A 23,778-nucleotide genomic window follows, 5' to 3' on the forward strand; every position below is an offset into this window, starting at 1 on the left:
GCATCTTAAACCATTGTAAAAGGAAAAGATATAACAAGGACACAATTATGATTATGAAAATTATTAGATTAACCCCCTGAGATGTGATCCTCAGCCTTGATTTTTTTGGAATTAAATTTGACCAAATCATGTCCAATATCAACACAAATTTCCAAAGAATTTCAAAGAAATAACTGGAAACTTAAGTGAAAAATTCCCATTAAAGTACCCCCAAAATTTCTTCAAATATTCATCAAATGTTTTAGTGTAACATACATTACCCCAATTTCAAAAATAACTGCCCAAGTTCTCTTGAGAATAGCTAACAAATAAACTTCCGCAAACATCAAAAAAAAAAAAAAAATCCAGTGCGCAGATGGCCTGGTGGTTTAAGGTGTGCCCCATGTTTGCGGGTGGCCTGGGTTCCCTTTCCCGCAGGTCTCTTGTCCCTGTTTTCTGCTCTATCCACTGTCTTCCTCTGTCAATAAAAGACACAAAAAAGCCCCAAAAAATCCAACATTCCCATAAAAATACTCAAAACTATCATTGCAAAAAAAAATCTCCATGATTCCCTCAAAAATAAACAAAAAATACCAATATTTCATGAAAATTCTTGAAAATTTCATTGCAAATTCCTCCAGTATATTAAGTGAATAACTTAAAACTTCAACAGACATTCAAGTATATCAAAAACTAATAGAAATTAAATCTATGTTGTAGGAAAGCCAGAATGTAATCTCCTTATATGTGTGTGCATGGTCTTTGCAGGTTCAAAAAATTTGATCAGGTCATAGGTATGAGATGAGTGATGATTAATAATAATAATAATAAAAAAAAACAGTTATTAGAGTTAAATTATTAATGGAAAATGTAATATAGTCACTTATACGAATGCTGATATAACATAAAAAAGCTACAATAATTAAGCCAGTATTGTGAAGTTTGATGACATAAACTTTAGATACTTAATTATGAGTGAAACAGTGATTATTATGGGATAAAGTCAATTAATTTATAGTGAAGATTGAGATTAAATATCAAAGATTATGGGATTTAATTAAAGTAAATCAAAATCATGAGATAAGTAACAATGGTGTGATAAAGAACAACAATAAGATAAAAATAAAAATCCTAAATTTTGACTTTTATCTCGTAATCTTAACGAGTTATTATGAGATATGGTCTTAATTATGAGTTTAGAAATTCCTAATTTATGTTAAAAGTTATTTTGAAATGATAAGAGTTTTGAAATTAGAAGCTTGTTAAAAATTATGCTTGTGAGATTTAGTCTGAACTTGATATTCATTTAAAATTATGAGAGTATGAATTAAAATAAAAGTCAAAGTTCTGACAGTTACGGGTCTAGAAGAACAACCATGCGATTTAAAATCATAAATCAAGTCATTTAAAGTCATACTCATTTTAAAATCAGAATCAGGTAATAAGAATTTAAAATTTAGATAAATATCACATTTTGAGAGAATAAAAGTTACAAGATTTTCTTTTTAACCCAATTTTAATTATCTAAATTTTTGGACAATCAAATATTCTTTTTCATGGGTGGAAATGGGCCTTTATTTTCTGAATAATTTATGAAAAATAAAGTATAGTTGCGACATTATGCACAGGTACATTATAAACAGACATGTTGGGGACATTACAGGCTATATACAGGTGCATCTCAGTAAATTAGAATATCATCAAAAAGTTGATTTCAATAATTCAATTAAAAAAGTGAAATTCGTATTACATAAATTCATTACACACAGACAGGTGTATTTTAAGTGTTCAATTCTTTTAATTTGGATGATTATGGCTTACAGCTAATAAAAACCTAAAATTCAGTATCCTTGAATATTAGAATATTACTTACACATGAACAACACTCAATACTTGGTCGGGGCGCCTTTTGCATGAATTACTATGGCAATGAAGCGTGGCATGAAGGCGATCAGTCCGTGGCACTGCTGAGGTGTTATGAAGCCCAGGGTGCTCTGATAGTGGCCTTCAGCTCCCATCTTCCTTTACAATACCCCATAGATAGATTCACTACAGGGTTTAGGTCAGGCCAGTTTGTTGGCCAATCAAGCGCAGGGATACCATGGTCCATAAAACATGTTTTGGTACTTTTGGCAGTGTGGGCAGGTGCTGAGTCCTGCTGGAAAATGAAATCAGCGTCTTTATAAAGCTTGTCAGCAGAGGGAAGCATGAAGTGCTCTAAAACGTCCTGGTAGACGGCTAAGCTGACCTTCAACCACTGAGCAACAGTCCAGTCCTTTTTGTCCTTAGCCCAGGTAAGACACCTCTGACATCTTCTCTGGTTCTAAAGTGGTTTGACACCAGGAATGTGACAGTTATAGTCCATGTCCTGGATCCATCTGTGCGTAGCGGCTCTTGAAGCACCGACTCCAGCTGCAGTCCACTCCTTGTGAAGCTCCCCCAAATTCTTGAATGGGCTTCGTTTCATAATTCCTCTCAAGGCTGCCTTCCTTGTGCAGGGTGTCAGTAATTGGCTCCTGGACACCTTTGCAGGTGTTTGGAGTTAACAGCTGATTAGAGTGTGACACCATGAGTCTCCAATGATAAACTTTTTCCACAATACTCTAATTTTCTGAGACACTGAAATAATTTTTAAACTGCTCCTGTTGTAGTATTTATTTCAAGTTCTCTTTTTCCATGCTATGGGATTTTCCGTGTGTTTTTTTCCAGTAGTGCCTTACATCCTCATGAAGATTTGACTATCAAATCATGAGCGTCTGAATCACATGGTGTCTAAACTTCTCCTGATTTACAAATAAAATGGAGCACAAGAAAAAAATCCAAACCGTTATCAGGACAGTTTTCTGACTCCTTACGTTTATCAGCCATGAGCCACAGTGAGGAGAGGAAGCCTTGTAAAGCCAAATTAACTATGATTCAAACACAAGTTTGTAAGACCTCTACATCCTCAGTAAGAGCTTCTCTGGCTAACTGTAAGAAGTTTATATGCAGTACAGAGATTGACCACCAGACGCCAGAAAAGGAATGCTTCATAGCAGTGGTTCTTGACTGGTGCATCACCATTAACGCCTAAATTTCATATACTTATCGATCAATTACATTTATTTAAGTAAAAATAGAGTGGTTTAGACCACAAACAGTACAACAAACCAAAGATTGCAATTATTTTAGTTTTTGGAGAAAAAGGGGCAAGAAAAACATTCAGATTCTATTTGATATTTCAGTGTCTTTAAATAATATTTACTGCATTGATTCAACGTTCATCTGTCTTGTATTTTCTGAATTTTTAACTATTAAAATCATGGTGTTTATTAATCAGAGGCTATATAGCATGAATATAATATTCATTTTCTGCATTTATAAAGCAGCATAGACTCTTGGCATACTTCTAGGTACACTTAGAGAAAAAAGCAACCTATTCATATCATATTGTACTTTATATATACTCATTTCTTTTCCTGATTTATATACACTAAATCCTGATTAGCTTAGAGAAGAAATACAACAGTACTGTAGTGCTTCAGGAACATTTTTAAGCCAGTAAATCTGAAATAAAGACATAAACTACAACAAAGAAGAAAGAAAGGAACAACTGAAACAGAGTAGAAAGTAAAAGCCCTAAGTCTGTATTTCTATTGAGATAAACCAGATTCACACGTCTGTTCATCCATTTATTGACATTAAATCTACAAAATTACATTATCCACATGCACTGGCGTGGTTTCCCTTTACTGACTCAGACTGAGTCTGGTCGTCTCTCCGCAGCACATGAAGGATCAGAGAAAACACAATGATGAGTCAGGCCTTTGACTCGTCTGAAGTTGATGATGTTGTTGCTCATGTTGATGATTTCTGTTGCCAAGACAACCAGCAACACAAGCACAGACGATTTACGAGGGTTAGGACAAGGTTACTATGACGACCAAGATGTTAGTCCTGAAAGACCTAAACCTAACCTTCTGGTACATTCCTATAGAACAGGTTTAGAGGCAGAAATTTAACATAAAAGTGAATAAGTAGCATTATTTCTTCTGGTCTACATAAAAAGCCCATATGGAGCCACCGTAACCTGGTTAAACTACTTCATTTTAGCTTCCTACAGCAAGAACACTAACCCAACTTAACTTAAGTGAACTTTTGGACTACTAAGTCTTTATTTGTTCAGTATTAGTAGTTGCAAAAATAACTAAATGCTATATGTGCCCTACATAAGAATGCTACATTTAATAAGACCCCCCTAACCCTCCAAAAACAAACAAACAAAAAAAAAAACAATCAAAACAGAAATCATTCTACTTTAAAATCTAGGTCCCAAATAAAGAAACAAATTGATTATTTTGCAGGTGGATTTAAAGGCTGCATTATAAGTTTTATAGGTAAAATCTGTCCTGAAAGTACTTGTATTTGCCTGAGATGTGCATAAAATGTTCTATAAAAAATCCCAAAAGAGAGGGACTTATTTTGAAGGATGAAACTGCAGAAGGAGGCATTGTGGCCACTGAAAACAAAATGTTTGAGATGCATTTTTTCCCCAATTCTGAGACAAAAAAAGGAGTTCTGACTTTTTTCCTCGCTACTTTGACCAACAAAAAAATCAAAATGCCAAACTTCCTGTTAATTTGCAGTGCAGGCCAAGACACCTGTTATTTTACACATGCTTAACCAATGTCACACCTCCAGGCTGAATATGCTGCAGGGGCTGAAGTTTTTTTTTCTTAGGGGGCGCCACTGAGCCATTTAGACACCACTGATGAAACTCATGAAATTTACAATTATTCACTGTCCTTGTGTCTCCAAAAATTCATGGCAGTTGAGGTGTTTTAGCCCCTGAAAGGCTACTTCCTGTTTCATGGTGTATAATGCTTTTACACAGCAACAGTTTTCATAACAGACCTGCAAGCTTCACGATAGCATGAGGTGTTGAATTAAAGAGATTAAAAATATAGTTTAAGAGAGAGTTAGGAAATCTGGAAGGAACTGTCCCCTTTTTTGAGTGAACACCTTTGTTTTTGTTTTTTTTGCCGTCACGAGGCATGAAACTTTGAGGAGATGCCGCAGCAAAGCCCTTTCAGTTGTGTACACAGGCTTCTCCAGAAAGTCTCTTCCAAAAGCAAACTTTTTGAGTTGTTCTTATTAGATAGACCCCTGGAAATGGCTACCTTAGTTCTTTGTTTAAACTGGAAATCAAAAACGGTGGACTTCCTGTTGATTTGGCAACATGGGTACATGAAATTTCTTCGTAGGTCCTGACATATGCATGCCAAACAAATTTCAAAATTCTATGCTTAACACGCTGTAGGGCTGATTTTATGGAGAGGGGTGCTACCGAGTCATAGAGCGACACCCACCCCATTAAAAGCCCTTTAAGCTCTTAATGAAATTATTTCCTTCTTCATGGCGAATAATGGGTCACATTGGCAACAGCCTTGGTGTTAGATCTGTAAGCTTCAAAAAAATACCATAAAGACACTTCCAGGATGTTTCACGCAAATTTTATGGCAGATTTGGTCAACTTTCCAGGGACTTGGCAGTTTTCTTGACATTTTGAGACATCACAGTTTGATGAGTCGCCATGGTCATGCTCTGAGAGTTTTGTACACTAGCTGAACAACCTTTTTTTTCCAAATCAATCAGATGAATGCTATTGGAGGAGTCAATCCTAGAACACCTGGAAATGGCAAGTTTGACCATAACTTTTCAAATTTATATATATATATATATATATATATATATATATATATATATAAAAATAAAATTATAGCGTTATATTGTTGCAAAAAAATCAACATCCATTTAATTGTTTCATTGATAAAACCCTAAGGAAAACACTCTTCACAGCTTTTTCTTACCAAAATGCCATTGTATAAACTCTTTATTAAGTGCTTTATCATGACTTTACTTAATATTTGCAAATTAATTTTGACATAGCTTTGCATTGTTGGAGCCCTCCTGGGGGTCCCAGACCCCAGGTTGGGAACCACTGCCCTAGACAATAAATTCTGACTTTTTTTCTCAGAATTGGAAAGCAAGTGCATCTCAAAAAATAATTTAAAAAGGTTTTTTTAGTGGCCCTAATCCTCTTCCGTATGGAAGTGTTGGTCTCCTGCTTCCTTCCATTTAATCACAGGGTTCTGGATTTTCAGTGCACAAAGTGTTACGGTTTCCTTACTTTTGTCATTATCTTGATTTTAAAAAAAAGTCTCTCTGGACAACCTTTCACATGTTTGGTTTGAATGAATTAATGTCTATATGGAGAAAAACTCCCACAAAATGTGAATGCAAAGTCAACAAGGTCAAGCTGGGAAAAATAATACATATATCAATCCTGTTTTAGTTTCTCCCACTGTTAGGACTCAGCCCTTCTTTCATTAGAAGCAGCAGTCAGAAAAGGAAAACCCATTTTATAAACACATCTCTTACAAACTCTGCAGACATGATTGTATCATGAGGGGGACAAAACAAAAACGTTTGTTGACCATTAAAGTAAAAATAACCAAAATATGCTTCAGTCAACATAGTTACCATAGTATCAATGGGGCAAAAACATAAATAATTTAAGTCAATATCAAGCAAGTAGTTAATTCCTATACATGTGAGGAGGTTCAAGCAGAAGTATGAAAAAAAAATCACAAACTGAAGATTATGCTCCATTTGAGCATGGCACATTATAACAATGTGTAAAAAAACAACAGAATATCTATATTCATCTAATACTTTATAGTATTATTAATTAGTCTTCATCTCAGTGACTATTATTACAGATTCAACTTTATAATTCAGATGTTAAAGGCAGCAATCTAAAGATAGTTGATCAAAATGCTGTAACAGGTTGAAACAAACTCAGGTTCAAACTTCAGTAAAATTCAAACACTATCAGTACCTGTTTTGATATCGAGGCAACCAAATTAGAATTTAGCTTCACAGAAGTTTTAAAAGGAGCAGTTGCAGCGGTGTGAACTGAAGGGTTGCAGCTTAAATCAGGCCGGCTGATGGTGTCGCCTGCAGTTCAGCTTGTCACAATAACAGCTGGTTTCAGAATGCAGCATGTGTACAGCTAAGGCTGAGCAATTAACAGTTAGATTAAACTGTACTTTTTCCCTCGGCAGTTTTTTTAAAAGGGAGATTTCTGTTTGTTGGGTTCTGTAACGTTACTGCTGATAGTTTTGGCATTGGCCTCAAGAGATTTCATTGAGTGTTTCTCCTTCAAACAGGAGAAGCTAGGCTATACAGCGTATCACATGGGTATAGGTGGTCCACGAAATTTAGCGAGTATTACATAAAAATGGGCCCAAAAGACAGTTTTGGTTCAATTGTGCATAAAAGAAGTTATTTCAGCTCAGTTTTCACTTCTACAGCTTGTTTTTAGAAGGTAAACATATTGTACCGACGGTAGCTTCTCTTGTTATCAGGCATTACATTTAATAAAGCTTCAGCTTTAAACTTACTTTGATGACAAATTTCCATCAAGCCCCTCTGGTTGGGGCCATTTTTCCAATTTTTATCTCTGAAAGTTTAAGAAAGTCTGTAAAAGTGCAGCAACAAGAACTCTGGATGGGGAGTGATGCAGGCTGCAGACGTTTTCAAGATGCTATGCTTGATCAGAAATGTCCTTAAGAAATGTTAGAAGTAAAGGCCTTTGCACACTGAGTCTGATTTTTTTTAAAAAAAAACAAAAAAACAAAAAACAAAACAAAAAACAACAACAACAAAAAAAAAACGATCTCTTGTTGCTCTAATTATGTTTGCACACTGATGCAGACAACTTTTTTTGGAAAAGGTTACATTTTTGTGATTTTTTTACATCAGTCCAAGTCATTTAGATGGTGATTGATGATTTAAAACAGCGCCTGCTGCTTCCTTCTCTCTTGCACGCTCATTTTAGTGTTGTTTTAGTTTAGTTTGTTGTTGAAGCTGCTGACAAAAACAGCTGATCAGGAGATGACAATACACTTGAGGGGAAGGAACACATAGCCCAAAGTTTCACTGATAAATAGTGCCAAACACAGACTTTCTCTGGGAAATAAAACCCTTCTAAATGTTTCAATGTATTTTACAACTGAGCCAGCATTTTCACATAAATCTCAACTTTACCCATCTGTAGCACCCAACTCTGTTGGTGCCACTGGCACTCTCTCCTTAAAGGGGCAGTGCTCACTGATACCTCTGGAGGCTAATGCCACTAAAAATGCCAAATACCTTTTAAAATGAAACTCCAAAAAAAGAAAAAATTAAGACCAAACTTGCTGCTGCAACAAGCCACCAGAAGCAAACACTGGGTGATTTTTTGTCTGAGCTTGAAGGAAACTGTAAATAAACATCTGCACACTGTCCACATTGCATAAATATACTGGAAATGTTTATGTTTTTTCCTGCTGTAAGAGAGTACTCTTGTAGATTTGGATGTCAGCATATCTGTAGTTTTAAAGCCCAATACTACTGCTGGTTGGTGCATGTCTCCCCCCTAATATCTGTCCCCCTATTTTCTGTGTCTTAAACGCTCCTATCAAAAAAGGTCCCTAAACAATCTTAAAAACAAAATAAATAAGATTTCCCACTTTTGATACTACTGGTAGTTAAAGTAACAAGTTTAAGAACACTTGGTATGAAAAGTATTCACAACTTTGATCTCAGAAATGTCAGTTTTCCAGCTGGTGAACTTCAACCAGCAGGGGGCAGCAGCAGCCTTCATGATGCAAAAACAACAGAAGCTGAAGTTGAGATTGAACCAGACAAAGGAGAAAAACTGGACTGGCAAACTAACCTATGAGGGAGGACGAGCTGAGCAACTAAAGAGACTCAAAGGAATGTGTAACACCACTCCCTGTAGTCCTTTGGTATCCCTCTGTGGTGGTTTGAGGTGATTTTGCGGTCGTTTCTATGCTCATTGATGTTTGTTTTATGGTCCCTTTGAACCCTTTCACCACTTGGACCAGTGCTTGTTCCCAGTTTACCCATTCAGCGATCCATCCGTGCGTGTTTAACAGCTCATTAACTTTTGGAGTGTACTTTACAGTTGAATCAGAACAAAGATGTTTCTGTCTGTCCTGCTTGTGTAACACAGAGCAGATTTAGCAGGAAATCTAAGGAATAATAAGAAAAATCTCACTAATATAAAACTAAGAGTAGATCCAATGTAACCGTTCAAGCTTTCAGTCAAATCAAATAAAAATAATCCTCTATGAGAAAGCAAAAACACAAAGTAAGAACTGCTATGTTAGATGTTTTCTAGAATGCAGCATATGAAAATGCACAACAGAGTTTAAAGGCCACATTAAAGACAGAAAAAAATCAGAGATAATTGAAAAATATAATGAAAATGAAGCCATCATTTTATCAAAGTGGAGCTGTAACATTAAGGCTGAAATAAGTCTGAGTTTTATGAAAATTTAGGTCCTGTAGTATAAGAATAAAGTCATGATATTTTGAAATCTGAGGCATGATTTCATAAGTCCAGATTGTACACTATGATTAGCCTGTATATCATTTATAAGGGTGCACTAAAATGAGGTTTCTCTGTGACTTTTAAAAAACTTTTGCCTGAATATTTATTACTTTAGGGACACAAAAGTAGCTTAAGAATTAAGAAAACTTATATTTCCACACACTTTTAATGCTTGGCATAGTTGTAAACGGCTCAAAACATGACCTTCTTGTAGCATTTCTCAATGCAGAAATCCCTACTTGCCCCCCAAGAGCATGTTCTTGGATGTTGATCTGCAAAGGGATGGTTCTGAAGTTGACTGTTCTCATGTTCTTCCTCTGTTTTGGATCGATCTGCTCTATGTGGATGGAATCATTTTGACAGCAGAGAGAGCTGAATATTCAGAGGTTATGAAGAAAGACAGGGGAGGGAGATGCAGCAAACATGCACCCAAGCTTTGCAAACTGCACTCTATCACTGCAATTTTACTGTCCAGCAGTTGTATACCCCACAAAGGCAGATATATAGCTAGCAGACCTCAGTCCTAGTTTCTCTTAAGAATAAAGACTTTGCTCCCTAATAGGACTTTATGCTCTTACAATATTAAGACTTTACTCCTCAAAATTAGGACCTCTTCCTCAGAATATTATGGCTTTTTTACTCCTAAAAAAAAACAATTATCAAAACCTCAGATATTCTTTCTTCAATGTGGCCCTTACACTCTGTTTTTGAAAGTATCAGTCTATGTCAGGTTTCCCTTTTTTCTACACAGTCGGCTGAGGAGGATCCATGTCCAACATAAATAATCCTATAAAACATCAAAGGTCCAAACAGAAAAATCAATCCTTTAACCAGAGAGGAAATCCTTCCTAAAGTGCCTCCTGAGGTCAGCAGCAGGTCACATGACCATCCCGAGAAATAAACAACATCCTGTCAGTCTTTAATGGCCACTGATAATTCACGAGCTGCCCTTTCACAGCGTTAGTCACTGCTGCGCACACACAGCACCTGACGAAGTCGTGGAATAAAAAGGAGGTCATAGAGGAGAGGCGGTGTCAGATTTCTCCCTCAGGTGTGTGTGGAGGTACTCTACCGTGTCTATGGAGTGTCTAAATGTGTGTTTGGGTAAAATTAGACTAGAGCTCTGAGAGGGAAGGACACTGCAGCTCCAATGGAAAGACCCAGAGCTAAGAAGAATGTCATCAGAGCACCTGCAGTCTCTCCGTCTTTCGGCTCCACCAACCTGATGAGAGAATGGCAGATATGTGAGGTTAAATAGATCAAACCAAGTATACACATGTGCATTTTAAAAACTTTGAATATCATGAAAGATTTTCAATTTTCAACCCCAATTCTAAAAAAGTTGGGCTGTAAATAAAAACAGAATGATGACATCCATCACCAGCCATCAAACCTGGTTTTATGTACTCACTGTGGAGCGTAGGACATGGAGAGGCAGACGAAGTATCCGCTGGACAGAGAGAAGAGACACATGATGGCGGTGAACGCAGCATCGTGGTGAAAGTAGACGGGCAGGTAGGAGCGACTCTGGACGTTACAGAGCATGAGCAGAGGGATGAAGATGACTCGGGAGATGACCAGCATCGGGAACAGGCGGGACTCTTTAGACGGCTGCAGGAGGAATGGATTAACAATATTTAGATGTTATTGATCCTTCCTTCTGGCTTGTTATGACTGCAGTAACACTATGTTAATATTTTATCCCAAATGATGACCGTTTCTTTTTAAATTAGGGGTTAAATGAAGTTGTTTCAAACCAGACCATGCTTTCTCTGTAATGGTTGCTTGGATCAGCACTCTAATCAGAGAGAAACATTGCTCTGTACAATCAATATCATTCATCACTCACCCAGCGTAACCACGTGGTGATGGTCCGACCGAGCCAGTCGTTGATGTTGAAAATCAAGAAGCAGCACGTGGAGATGAAGAAACGCTCTGAGGAGAAACAAGAGGGAGGATTCATGAAAAAACATGAGAAGTTTATGAGACAAACAGTCTGTTTTGCCTTGATGACATAGATGTTTGTTGTTTTTTAAAGGCCTCGAGACATGAAGTCATCATCATGGGAAAACCAGCTTTCCTGAGGATATTTTGTATCTAAGATAACTGGATAAATGAGCTAAGATGTCAAGAAAACAACCAGAATTTACTCCTTACCTGGCAGAACAGGGCTAAAAACCACTGTATTTAACTGCATCTATTTAGTGAGTATTTGTTGATTTCAGCTGTTTAGTTTAGTTGAGGTGAAGGTGGATCTTACCCCATTTGGTATCTGGAAAAGACGTTCTGACGTCCACCGTGACAGCAGGGAAGACGGACAGAGTGACCGTGAACACAAACGTCACACAGAACGCCATCACCCAGATCTGAAAATCAGAAAACAGAAGAAACATAACACACATTTTCATTGACTTAACCAAATTTTAGGGCAAACATGCTGTCGATTGGTCGGTAAGTTGGCCATTGAGCTCTTGTAAGACAGCGGACAGCGAAGAGAAATACAATGTTATTTCCTGATTCGTTTTGCTGTGTTTATGCACAAAAGAACTTGGAGACACATCGACAACTCCACACACATGTACAGGAAGGATGCACAGGTTTGCAATGAGGTGGTGCTGCAAGAGTCTCTTCTTCTCCCTGTTTCACAGCCCTTAAGCCCGCTGCCTGTGTTTCATAAAGTCTCTTTATCACAGGTAAAAATCTGTTACAGATCGAGAGCAGAGAAAAGAGACAGTAGTGTCTAATCTGGCCGTTTTTTTTTTACATCTCAGTCAATGAAACACTGTAGACTGTCTGAGCAGTAATTATAGTTGGATATTACACAGCAGGGTCTGAAACAAGCAAGTCCTGTTCATTGTTATCATTATAGAAGACAACAAAACCATTGCCTTAAGTTATATTGTATATAATACCGAGAAGTTATTGTGCTGTGATCATGGAAATCATATAAATATAGGCCAGTCCATGCAGGTCAGATCAGAGTCAGTTGTTATTTCAGTAGAACAAAATGAGGTTGAAATAAATTATCACGATGCAAAAAGCTTGTTATGATTATTTTTAAGTGATTTCAAAACTGGGGGTCACAAAACATTGAGAAGGGGGTCGCAAAAGGCCTTCCAAATAACAAAAAAATGTTTTTAAATGATTTCAAATGGCATATTTTACCCAGAGCTGCATAAATATAGTCCGAGTAAGTTAAAATAAAAGAGTCATCTGCTGAGATGAATGCTAAAATAAAAGAAATCTTAAAATGTAATCCTTAAAATGTGGGTTGGTCTGCATACATCTCTCCATTAAGGTGCATGGCTGTACACAACATCATGTGCTTTAACCACCTCCAAGGAGAGTGGGAATCCCTGGTCTCCAGCACAGGGGTCACAGGCTAAAGAGTTTGGAAACCCCTTATTTAGACCAGTCGATCTCAACTGGTTAGCCTCAGCACCCACCTTTATTTCCTTAATGAGAGATGGCAACCCAAGTTTATTATAGTTTTCGATCGATTAGACAAATTTAATGAAAAATAATTGCAGCCTGGATCTTAAACAGCACAAAACGTGAAATATCAAAGAGAGAGGGCCAATCAAGCATGCTTTGTAAGTTTAAATGTCTTTATGGTACAATTTTTTTGAACTGACTAAAAAGGGCTCCACATCCCACTTTGTTTTTTCCTGACCCTCCAGTTGAGAACCCCTGATCTAGACTAATTGTTCCCAGACTTTTCAGCCTGTGACCCCCAAAATAACAGTGCTAGAGACTGGGACCCCCACCATCTCTTAAGGAGGTAAAAAAAAAACAACAAAAAAAAAACAATGTTGCAGAAGACATCATAAACATATTTACATTTTTAGGAGTTTTTGTACACATTGCTTACAATTCAATACAAATATCCCTAATAGCTACAGGTTTCTTTTAAATTGATCTCATTTTAGGGAAATCTGTATAATGATAGATGATTTACACAACTTAAAATCATTTTAAATTTCTCTTTGTATTTTTGGCACGCACTTCTCGGCCCCTTGTTAGTGTCTTTCGACCTCCCCAGGGGTCCAGACCCCCACTTTGGGAATCCTGATCTAGACTACCATACTTCAAAGAAGTTAAATTAGATGAATCACCTTTTTGAAGACCTCCATGACCGAGGCCTTGGGTGGTTCCTTATCCTGATCTGGCTCCATGGACAGGAAGGCGTGTTTGGTGGCGTCTGAGTTTGGGTCCGTCTCCACTTCGTCTGCGCTGCAGGCAGCTGAGCCGTTAGCGTGGCCGTTCAGCTTTCCGTTCTCTGTTGTGCCGCTCTCTGGATGGAAATAAATGATACCATATGAACTGCATACATTAGAGGATCTGCTTTTAGCTTTTATGTTTGAATAAAACCATTTGTAATTGCACAAAGTTTAAAATCAAAATCAAGACCTGGCAAAAAGTAACAATATTTTCAACCACAAATGCAAACATTTTGACGATCCTGTTAACCACTTTCTATTTCTAATGGAAAGACATACAAAGATGCTGCAGTGTTTTCAAAAAGCATGGCTGAGTCACAGTTGTTAGTGCAGGAACTGTAAATATGAGAAAGCAGAAAACCAAGCTAACAGTAGATCAACAAAATCTCAGTCAAGCAAATGTTTCAGCGATGGGACCAGGTGACATATAAACCAGAGACCAGTTAGCTTGCCCTTTAGTGTCCTTATTAAGATACATTAGATCAAACCTTCATTATCAGAGTTTTATAGGCATGCTCTAAATCAGATGAAGGCAATTATTTTATAATCACAACTGAGTGAAATGCAAACAAATGGGAAAGCAATAAATCTGAATTTCACAAATGTATGCGGTGGCATGTGTAGCACGTGTGTTATGAATGACTGTTCAAGTCTCCTGCAGACCAGAACTAATGTGCATGAGACGTGAAAGATGCAGAACACAAACATGTGAACATGGTGGATTTATGTGGAGACTCAGGAGTAAGCATGACACATGTAGCTTTAAGGATCTGCATTTTTATGAACTTTTTATTGCCTATTTATTTATTTTGTTTCACTCATTCTGAAAGTTTAATGTTTATTATTTTTAGTTTTTATATTGCTTTTGCGTCTTACCTTTGTTATATCTCACTACGGTTTTAGATCCTGAAAATGAAGTCATAAAAAAAATGTATGAAACAGATGTATGCACACAGTGGTTCAGAATATTGCTCCATAACAGACAAATGCAGCTTTAAATGAAAAAAGGGTCAGGGTGTCAGACTAGATGATGATGCAAGAAAAAGTCTGACATGCTAGTCTTGTTGAATTGTGGTTGTGGGGGATCTTGGATGAGCTGTTGATTATGTCACGCTTACAAGAGCATCTGTGGTTTCTGATGCTCATAATCAGGCCCGAAGTTTTACGGTGAGCTACGATGGTGCAGTCAGGCCAAAATCTGACTGAACATATGTAGTCTGAGCCGGCCTTTAATACGACAGGTCGGGATGGGCTTGGAGAGAATGTGCACGGCCTTAGGTAGGGTCGTGCAGGAATCTTTGGGCCTAATCCAAGCTTTAAACTGCATTTACATTAATCTCTTCAACAGCTGCCATTGTTAACAGGCTTGCAGTCACTACCGCCTCTTTCTCCTCAGATGACGCTGATTGGTCTGGTCAGTTATATGGCTCTGGTGAGTGAAAGTACAGTGGGGGTCAAGAAGAAGGGCTGGGTTGGTTTCTGTGGTAGTGTGAGTGGTAAAAATCTTCAAAGTAAGCCCAATGATCTGGACCTGAAATGTACTGCAGAGTGGAAATTTGTACAAAGTTGAAAGAAAAGTGCTCTTGATATATCACGTTAAAAAGAATGACCCTGACTGTGGATTGCACAGGATTATGACCCAAAAACATAATGCCTCAGGATAGCAATCACAGTTCACATTTAAGGCCACTTTCTCTTATTTACAGTGGAGTATTTCCATATACAAGGTTTTGTTTGATGCAACCTTTAAGGAAATATTTCAAGTTTGACACACAGTTTCGTGAATTATAGAGTTACTGACTGCGACTCTTTGGGCTTTGTCACAGTCAGAGATTGGGAGCGTGTGTATGTGTTTTTTCAAACAGGCTCTGTCTTTGTCCCGGGCCTGTCAGGACTCTAACGAGATAAATGGAGGGGTCAACTCACTTAACGGGATAGTGTTCCTCCAAATTGATTTGATTTAACTGGACAGAGAGGCGGAGAATCAGCTAACTCAGAGGAAAAACAGACGATCACTCACTGCCACACGAGACTTTATTCATCTTATTTCTACAGATATAGAGAGCGGGTTTGCAGTTTCTAGAAAATGTTTAACCATGATTAATGATTTAATGATTCTTTAAGAAGTTTAAGGATTAAAGGACTACTGGAGTGAAGAGGAGTTTGCTGGAGTAAAAAAATCTCACCTTTCAGAAGCTCGTCTCTGGTTTCTGCCTCATATTTGCTGCTTTTGTTTAGATAATGTTGAGCAAATTCCTGCAGAGAAATAACAAAAACAAAATAGACTTCATTTCCAGCTGAAGCAGACTCAGATGTGTTTTTTAAGTTTTTTGGCAGCGATGGATGCAAGCTGAATAAAGGCAATGCTTTATGACTTCTGCTAGCTGTATCCCAAATTACCTAACCACCTATTCCACCTTCATTGTGATGTTAAATTAAAAACAATAGATTATTCCTAGAGTTTGGTCAAAAACTTCAAAAACAAAATAGCATGAAGAAGTTGTGAATTTTGGAAAAAAGTTCTAAAAAGGTGCTCTTAAACAGGGAACAGAGGAAATGTAAAAATATACAGACACAGACAAACCACTTTAAGAAATAGAGCAAATTTCCTGCATGTTTAATGTCATAAAAACCAAGCTAGAGCTCTGTTAATACCCTTTTCCTCATGTTTTCTTTCTGATAAAATCAAGATGTTTGGTGTTATCTTAAGTTCTTTGTTTTGGCTCATGCAAGCACATTAACCAGGATGCGGCAGATCAGTTGATAAACACAGAGGAGACCCTGGGGAGAGAAAGAGAGTGTGTGGCTCCGTTTCATAAATATCAACTGGAAATAGCAAACCTTTGTAAAATTTTAATATGGGGTCCTGGATTCACTTTGTGCTGCATGGCTACTGGAGATAAGAGGACAAGCCCAAACCCTGAAAAACCCATGCATCATCATCCACTGGACTTGCTGATGTGAGGCTTGCATGCAGCTGCCATGGAAACTTATTCATGAAGCTCCTGCTGCACAGTTTTAGTGCTTACATTAATGCCAGTGGAAGTTCAGAAGTCTTTAGCAACGGAATCAGCAGAGTGCTGGAGGCTCTTAGCAGTTGTTGATCCCTGCTGTGATTTCAAGTGGTCTTCTGCTTCATGACCAAGTTGCCGTTGTTCCTAAACACTTCCACTTTCTATTATATCACTTACAGTTGACTGGATTATCCAGCAGGGATTGAATTTCAGTTGCAAAGGTTGCATCCATTGCAGTACCATGCTAGAAGTCCCTGAGCTCTTCCGAACAACCCATTTAGGATCATGATTGGAAACTGCATGGCTAGGTGTTGAATTTTATTCACCTGTGACAGCAGGTCTGATGGAAACACCTGAGTTCAGTAACTAATAGGAGTGGACAAATACTTCTGTACATATAGTGTATCAAGCATGTTTTATACTTATGAATTTTGACCAGGGGGCTCAGATTTGATTGGGAGCAGTAAAATGATAATTTTGGCGCCTTCTGAGGATTATTTAAACAAAAAATTGTTGGCATCAAGCCTCAGATTAGGCTATGCTCCTCACAACTACTGAGGGCAAACTGGGCTCAAAAAGGAGTAGAAAACTATCCACCGTGTAGTCAGCCTTAATAGTCAGGGTCTAACAGTGAGAGGAAGATACTGTAGGCTCTAGGTGAAATATACTGGATTGTGGGTAATGCAGTCCAGCAGAGCTGTGATTAGACTAACCAGGCGAGGGAGCAGCATGTAGCTGAAGAGCGTCAACAGCGTCCCCACACACGGCGTGATGAAGTAACCCAGCGCTGCTGTTTCAGAATCAGCATCACCTGAGAGACAAAAACACAAATTATCTCATTACGATGAATAAAAACAGTAAGAGAGGAAACAACATGAGGAGTGTGTTTAAATGGAACAGAGGGAGCTGTGTAGCTGGTGGTGTCATGCTGATTTGCTTCAACATTCAATCTCAATGTGTTCTGTTTCCAGGCAACAAGGGATTTAGAACACAGCGGTGATGTGTGTAAGAGTGTGGGTGGCTTACTGCCGATGGCTATTAGCATGGCGATGGCAGCGAAGGTGCCGGCAAGGCCTTGTCCGCTCATGAAGATGGCGCTGTACCTCTGAGGCAGCAGACCGACCAGACCGAACAGACTGCCCTGCAGAACAGCTCCAAATGCTGCACAGAAAAAAAAAAACAAACATTTTATCTATAGATTTATCACGTTCACTGCTCTCTGCCTGTTTCTGTCAGGCTTTTACTCACACACTCAGACTTACAGTTGATGAACCATATCGTTGCCATGGTGATGGAGAAGAAGCCATCTTTCTCCATTGGCACTTTGACCAGCACTGCCGTGAAGATGAAAAGCAGAAGGATAAAAACCAGGCTTCCTGCGATACGGATCCCCTCTGATATCCTGGAACAACAAAACATGTTACATCAGTGATATTCCTTCATACTGGATCAGAAGACTTTGGCTAAACCCTAACCTCCACTCTCAGAGACATATACGTATGTTCCCACTAAGTGTGAAAGAGTTTAGAGCCGTCCCACTCTGAATTTATCAAGTGCTTGAGGGGTCTAATGTTTCACACACTGTAAGTTGTGATAAACTGGTACACGGAAATCATTTCCTTCCAAATAGCTTGATCAGTCAGTGAACATGTGCCGATCCATACTCGAGACTGATCTATACAGCTGTGTCAATGCTTTCCTGTGTTTACAGCCTGCACTGCCTCCAGTCCCATTGTGCACAGCATGGAGGAAGATAACAAAGGCTCACCAGTTTGGATTATTAAAGCAACAAGCTACCTCACAGACACCCAGAGCTGTGACTTTACCACACAGTGCTACAGGCTAGCTGCTCGATTCTATCTGCCACTGAGGAAATACTTTGTCAGTTTTCTAAAGTGCATGTTGTTTTAAGAGACATTGTTAGCAGCATGTAAAACCTTGGACAACAATCACAGCAACAGCTGCTTTGTGCACTGTGGAGCTAAAAGAGAGTTAATGGTGACAGCAGAGGGCGAGTGATGATATCAAAGGGTACAGAGATCGTGGGACAGACTCTAATTGCAATTTTTATTGTTGACTCTACAAAGTCAGGAAATCCTGATGTTGCACACACGATTCCCAGTCTCGTGTTCAAAATATAAGAAAAAAATCTAACAGTGGTATCTGGGCTTGAATAGATGGATTAGTGCATCACTAACTGCAAGCTTGGTGAGGATGAATGAGATCTTCCAGTCCTCCACCATCAAATGTAAACAAATGTACCTGTATTGCAACAGTTGTAAATAAAATTCGCCTGGTGGTCATATGCCTCCAAGTATACAATTGTCAGACAGTAAAAGCATGGAGTCAGGTCAAGAAAAAAGGTTGTAGATGCTTTTTAACTTGTACCACCAACATGTATTCAATTTATCCTTGAGCCAGAGTGTACATTTGCATATAGTTTTAGGAAAAGCTCTTGTTGAGAACTCAGAATAGTCCTGACAAAAAGGTAACGGCATTGAAACTAAGGCCTTGTTTACATGAAAACGTTCTGTTCTGTTTTCTTTTTCAAATATTTCCAGGTTTAGACGGCAACGTTTTGAAAATGTGCACATGAGACTGCAGGAAACACAAAAATGCTGTAGTAAGGTGATTTACTGCACAATAAATCTGTCTCTACAGCAAGATTACTGCACATTCACTGTTTTTGTTGTCATGATAATGTGTGACATTTTTATCACACACAGTGACATGAGAGTAATTCATCAGTAAATCATCTTCATCACCATCGTAGCGCGCCAGCAAAATTTCACGCCACATACAAACACAAAAATGCTTTCCTATACCAGTCTTGTTATAATGACAGTATGTGCTAATACTATTTAATTTTCCACAGACAAATTTGTCTCCTCCAGCCTTTAATTTCTCATGGATTTTCTCAGAAAGTGCAGTGCCTCCTGCTTAAAGTGCAGCAGAAAAAGGAGAGCCTTTTCAGAGCGATATTTCTATTTCCCCTTTTTCAACTTTATCTACTTCTTGGAAGTGACTACAATTATCTTTTTCAACCTTAACACAGAACCTTCAATCCCGTTTCCTCATCAGCTGTGCACTGATGTGCAGCCAGTGGAGACAGGAGAGTCTACGGGCCGTGTTAAAACTTTAAGAAGAAAGAATAAATTTCCAACAAGCAGACATATTTGAAAAAATTGGAGACAGCATTATTATTCTGAAAAGGCTCTCCTTTCTCCAGCTGTGCTTATGAGCAGGAAGTGCTGTGCTCTATGAAAAAAAAAACATGAGAAATTGACAGCTGTAGGAGCAGAAATTGTAGAAAATTAATTATTCTCAGCAGATATTTTTTTATAAGACTGGCTAGCAAAGAATTTTTGTTTTTATGAGTCGTGAAATTTCTCTGCTGCGCTACGATGGTGATGACAGTGATTATCATGATGATTGATAAAAAAAGGTAGCTGTAATCATTTCCTTAATTAAAAGCAAGGCTTTATCTAACAAAACTGCATTGATAGCCCTCCAAACGAGAGTAATGTTTCCCCTTTTCGCATTAATCTGTTTGCACTGTTCTTAATCCAGCTGTCTGTGACTTGACAACCTGAATCACAGGTAACTACATAAGACAGCTCGGTTCAGAGTGCTGCGACACCTGTGCTTGACAACTGACTGCAGCCATGGTGTGCATGTCCATTTTCAGAATGTGTTGTTTTCCATGTATAGGAGGAGATGGAGACCGGGGCATTTTGAAAAACCTTCCACTCTGGAGCCCGTTTCCAGTTTGTTTCATATTCAGGAAGCTAAAACGTTATTCTCGTGTAAACAGACAGCCAAAACAGGCCCTAAAATCCAGGTGTGGTGAAGTTAGATGTTGAGGCTCTACATCTGCTTTAAAGTAAATAAGGCCACGCTCTACCTCATTCAACAGAATGCTACTGACTTTATCACTATGTGCATAAAGACTGATAAGAAGCTAATAAAGTTACAGTAGCTGCATGCTTTCAAGGTCATCTGAGTTTGATTTTTTATATTGTCCTCTCATGCCTCAATAGCAGAAGGCAGAAGAATAATCATATCAATGTTCAAATATTTTCTGAATAGCTCACTGACAAACAACTCCTCTTCAATATTCCTGAGCCAAGAATAAGCTTAATAAAGGATTGCCAGCTGTACTTTCATCTATATATCTTCTTATAGAGATAAATACATCACTATTAGATTGAGGTTGATGGGAGGTTGTATATCATCGGCAGCCAGTAAACCTCCACCTGGACAAAATGAAGCCTACTGATTTCTTTTTCTTTTTTTTTTTTTTAAAGGTTTTTTTTTGTGGGCATTTTTGTGCCTTTATTTGATAGAGGAAGATAGTGGATAGAGTCAGAAACAGGGACAAGAGCAGGGGAGAGACATGCGGTAAAGGGCCTCAGGCTGGATTCGAACCCGGGCCGTCCGCGTACATGGGGCGTGCCTTAACCACTCGGCCACCTGCGCCCAAGCTTGCTGATTTCTAATTAACACCTCAGTTCCACAAATGTAGATCAGAACACCTCCCATGCTGACAACCCCGCCCCCCCATGTTCAGATTCTGAGTCTGTAAATAGAGATTATGGGCTGACTGACATTCCTCTGTGTTTTTGATAATAAAACCTTGGTTTTTCATGAAGTGTTTGGCACATTCCCAGTGCTAACAATAACACACTGTCATGCTGTTTTAACTCTGCGGTCTCTGACCTCTGGTAGAGGAAGGAGTTGAGCAGTGTGAACAGCAGCAGGGGCAGCTGGGACAGCAGGGTCATCCAGTTGTTAAAGTAGTACTCCTTCCCGACCACCACGGTGCCGTTGCTCCACTCTGTTGTGTTCAGGCGAGCTTGGAAATACTACAAATAAAGAAGACACAAGACAGATGTTAGATTATCACCAACAGATGATCCTGCACCCCAAAAATAAATATACGTACTTAATTTACACAAACATAAGTAACATCTATCAAAAGTGGTCTAAAAACGCTAGAGGAGAAAGAAATAGATTTTCTATTGTTCTGAATTGAATGTAAAGAAGTTAATCTTGTGAGTGCAGGAAATGGACTCTGTCCCTGTATGAGATTTTCCATATTAAAGGCTAATAGGATGAGTCAAGTTTAAGCCACCTTTCTATGTAAATACCTACTGTCCTCCTTTTCAACATACAGTATATATTCCCACAGTGTTTCCTACCCAAAGATCACACATACATGTAATTACAGCCACCTAAGTATATTTGTCGACCATTTTCCGCTATTTTTGTATCATATATAAAATTATCTTCTATGCACAAGAGAGCGGCATCCACTAATGCCTGTTAATGCAAGCCCTGTGCTCTAGAATGATGATTGCAATATGTACATAGAACCTGTCTCACAAAGTGAAGTAGGGTAAAAGACCTCAAAAAGCAACATATTATGGTACCAGCTCTAGCATGATGTGTTGCAAATCTCCAGGAAATCATGGTGAGTGCCATTATTCACAAATGGGGACAATTTGGAGCAGTGGAGAACCTTCCCAGAAGTTGCCAGCTGACCAAAATAACCCGAAGAGAACATCAAAGACTCATCCAGGAGGTCACAAAAGAACCCAGAACAACATCAGAACACCTGCAGGCCTCACTGTATTCAGTTCAGGTCAGTGTTCATGACTCAATAAAAAAGAGATGGGGAAAAAATGGCATCCATGGGAGAGTTCCAAGGCCAAAACCACTGCTGACCAGAAAAACACTGCAAAAGCTCATCTCACGTTTGACTAAAAACATCCTGATGATCCCCAAGACATTTGGGGAAATATTCTGTGGACTGACGAGACAAAAGTTGAACTTTCCTGTTCTATCCGGAGTAAAACTAACAGTATTTCATCAAACCATCAGTCCAACATGGTGGTGGAAGTGAGATTGTCTGGGGTTGCTTTGCTGCTTCAGGACCAGGATCACTTGCTGTAACTGATGGAACCATGAATTCTGCACTCTACCAGAAAATTAGTATGGTTATTTTACCAAGAATAAGATGGAATGTCTTTGTTTTCTGTTCCCTCATGATCCAATTTAAGAATGAGCACCCTTTCCAGGAAACTTACTCTAAACTCTGAATTATCATTATTTTATAAAGCCTCCAACAACACAGTGCCATTTTTCATAACTGAGTCATCACTGCCCACTATTTGTCTGTTGTTTGACACATTTCCTTTTACAGCTCTAGTTTTATCAGGAAGCAGCTTAAAATAGCTCTGACTAAAGTGTCGAAGCCTTCAGTGGGACTGGAAGTGCTCATGAGGCCCTACAGACGTCGGTAACATGTTAGTGAAATAAAATCTTTCCCTCCCGGCACGTGAACAGGTTGTTTACACACTTACTGATTCACATAGTTATCCGAAGTCTCATGATGGATCGGGGGGATTTAAGAGGTTCACCTAAGAGCTGTGATCTTTTTAATCCCTGACTACATACCATAGGTTTTAATACATATAGGCTTCAATGGTATAAATGGCTTATTGTCACTTGGACTCATATCATCCGTCCAGCATGTGATCATATAAGAACCTTAAGCTGCAGTGCTTGAGCAACAACTTTCTTGAAGTCGAGTCTAAGACTAATCAGAGAGAAAATGATGAGATACTACTGTCCTAACTGACCCATTTTTATGAAATAGAAGAGCTGAGACGTGTCAGATCTACCACCTTTAAAGGGGCTAAATAATAATCAAAGTTTTACCAGTGAGGCGGTCATGAAGAAGTTCCATGGTAGCAGCGTTCCCAGCCCCAGGATGAAGAAAATGACCCCCACCATGCAGCCCCTGTGGACGGTAAACAAAGGGTGTTATTAGAAATGGGATTTACTGAATAAAACAGGATGCTGCTAAGCAGTATTAAAGTGCACTCATTAAAACCAGCAGGATTTGGTGTCTGAATTTCAACCCAGACTGAATACGCAGGAGTTTAACTTGAATAGAAGACAACAAAGGGGGCTGAAAAGATAGCCAGAGGATGTTTAAAGTCATCCTAAATAATGAGGAGCTTTCAAATGCTGCATCATCGCACGTTTTTGACAACATTAGGTAAAAAACAAAGAGAAACTGTGGTCGTGAGCAAAACCAAGCTGAGGAACTTTGGTC

General features: G+C 38.6%; 1 protein-coding gene across 4 annotated transcripts in view; it reads right to left on the minus strand.

The window, feature by feature from the left end:
• Window positions 1-7,796: 7,796 nt before the first annotated feature.
• Window positions 7,797-23,778, minus strand: part of LOC121504619 (equilibrative nucleoside transporter 2) — a 36,017-nt gene continuing 20,035 nt past the window's right edge. For 3 of the 4 annotated variants that reach the window (XM_041779565.1, XM_041779569.1, XM_041779568.1), the window contains 12 exons: window positions 23,379-23,460; window positions 21,375-21,520; window positions 17,918-18,057; window positions 17,682-17,816; window positions 17,369-17,466; window positions 15,828-15,897; window positions 14,518-14,547; window positions 13,537-13,715; window positions 11,682-11,787; window positions 11,271-11,356; window positions 10,833-11,032; window positions 7,797-10,643 (listed from right to left, as the gene is read on the minus strand). In XM_041779565.1, the coding sequence (XP_041635499.1) occupies window positions 10,532-10,643; window positions 10,833-11,032; window positions 11,271-11,356; window positions 11,682-11,787; window positions 13,537-13,715; window positions 14,518-14,547; window positions 15,828-15,897; window positions 17,369-17,466; window positions 17,682-17,816; window positions 17,918-18,057; window positions 21,375-21,520; window positions 23,379-23,460 (1,384 nt within the window). In that variant the 3' untranslated portion in view covers window positions 7,797-10,531. The remainder of the gene's footprint in view (window positions 10,644-10,832; window positions 11,033-11,270; window positions 11,357-11,681; window positions 11,788-13,536; window positions 13,716-14,517; window positions 14,548-15,827; window positions 15,898-17,368; window positions 17,467-17,681; window positions 17,817-17,917; window positions 18,058-21,374; window positions 21,521-23,378; window positions 23,461-23,778) is intronic. The other variant, XM_041779567.1, reaches the window with a different exon arrangement.

The sequence above is a fragment of the Cheilinus undulatus genome, linkage group 22, assembly GCF_018320785.1.
Source record: "Cheilinus undulatus linkage group 22, ASM1832078v1, whole genome shotgun sequence".
NCBI lineage: Eukaryota > Metazoa > Chordata > Actinopteri > Labriformes > Labridae > Cheilinus > Cheilinus undulatus.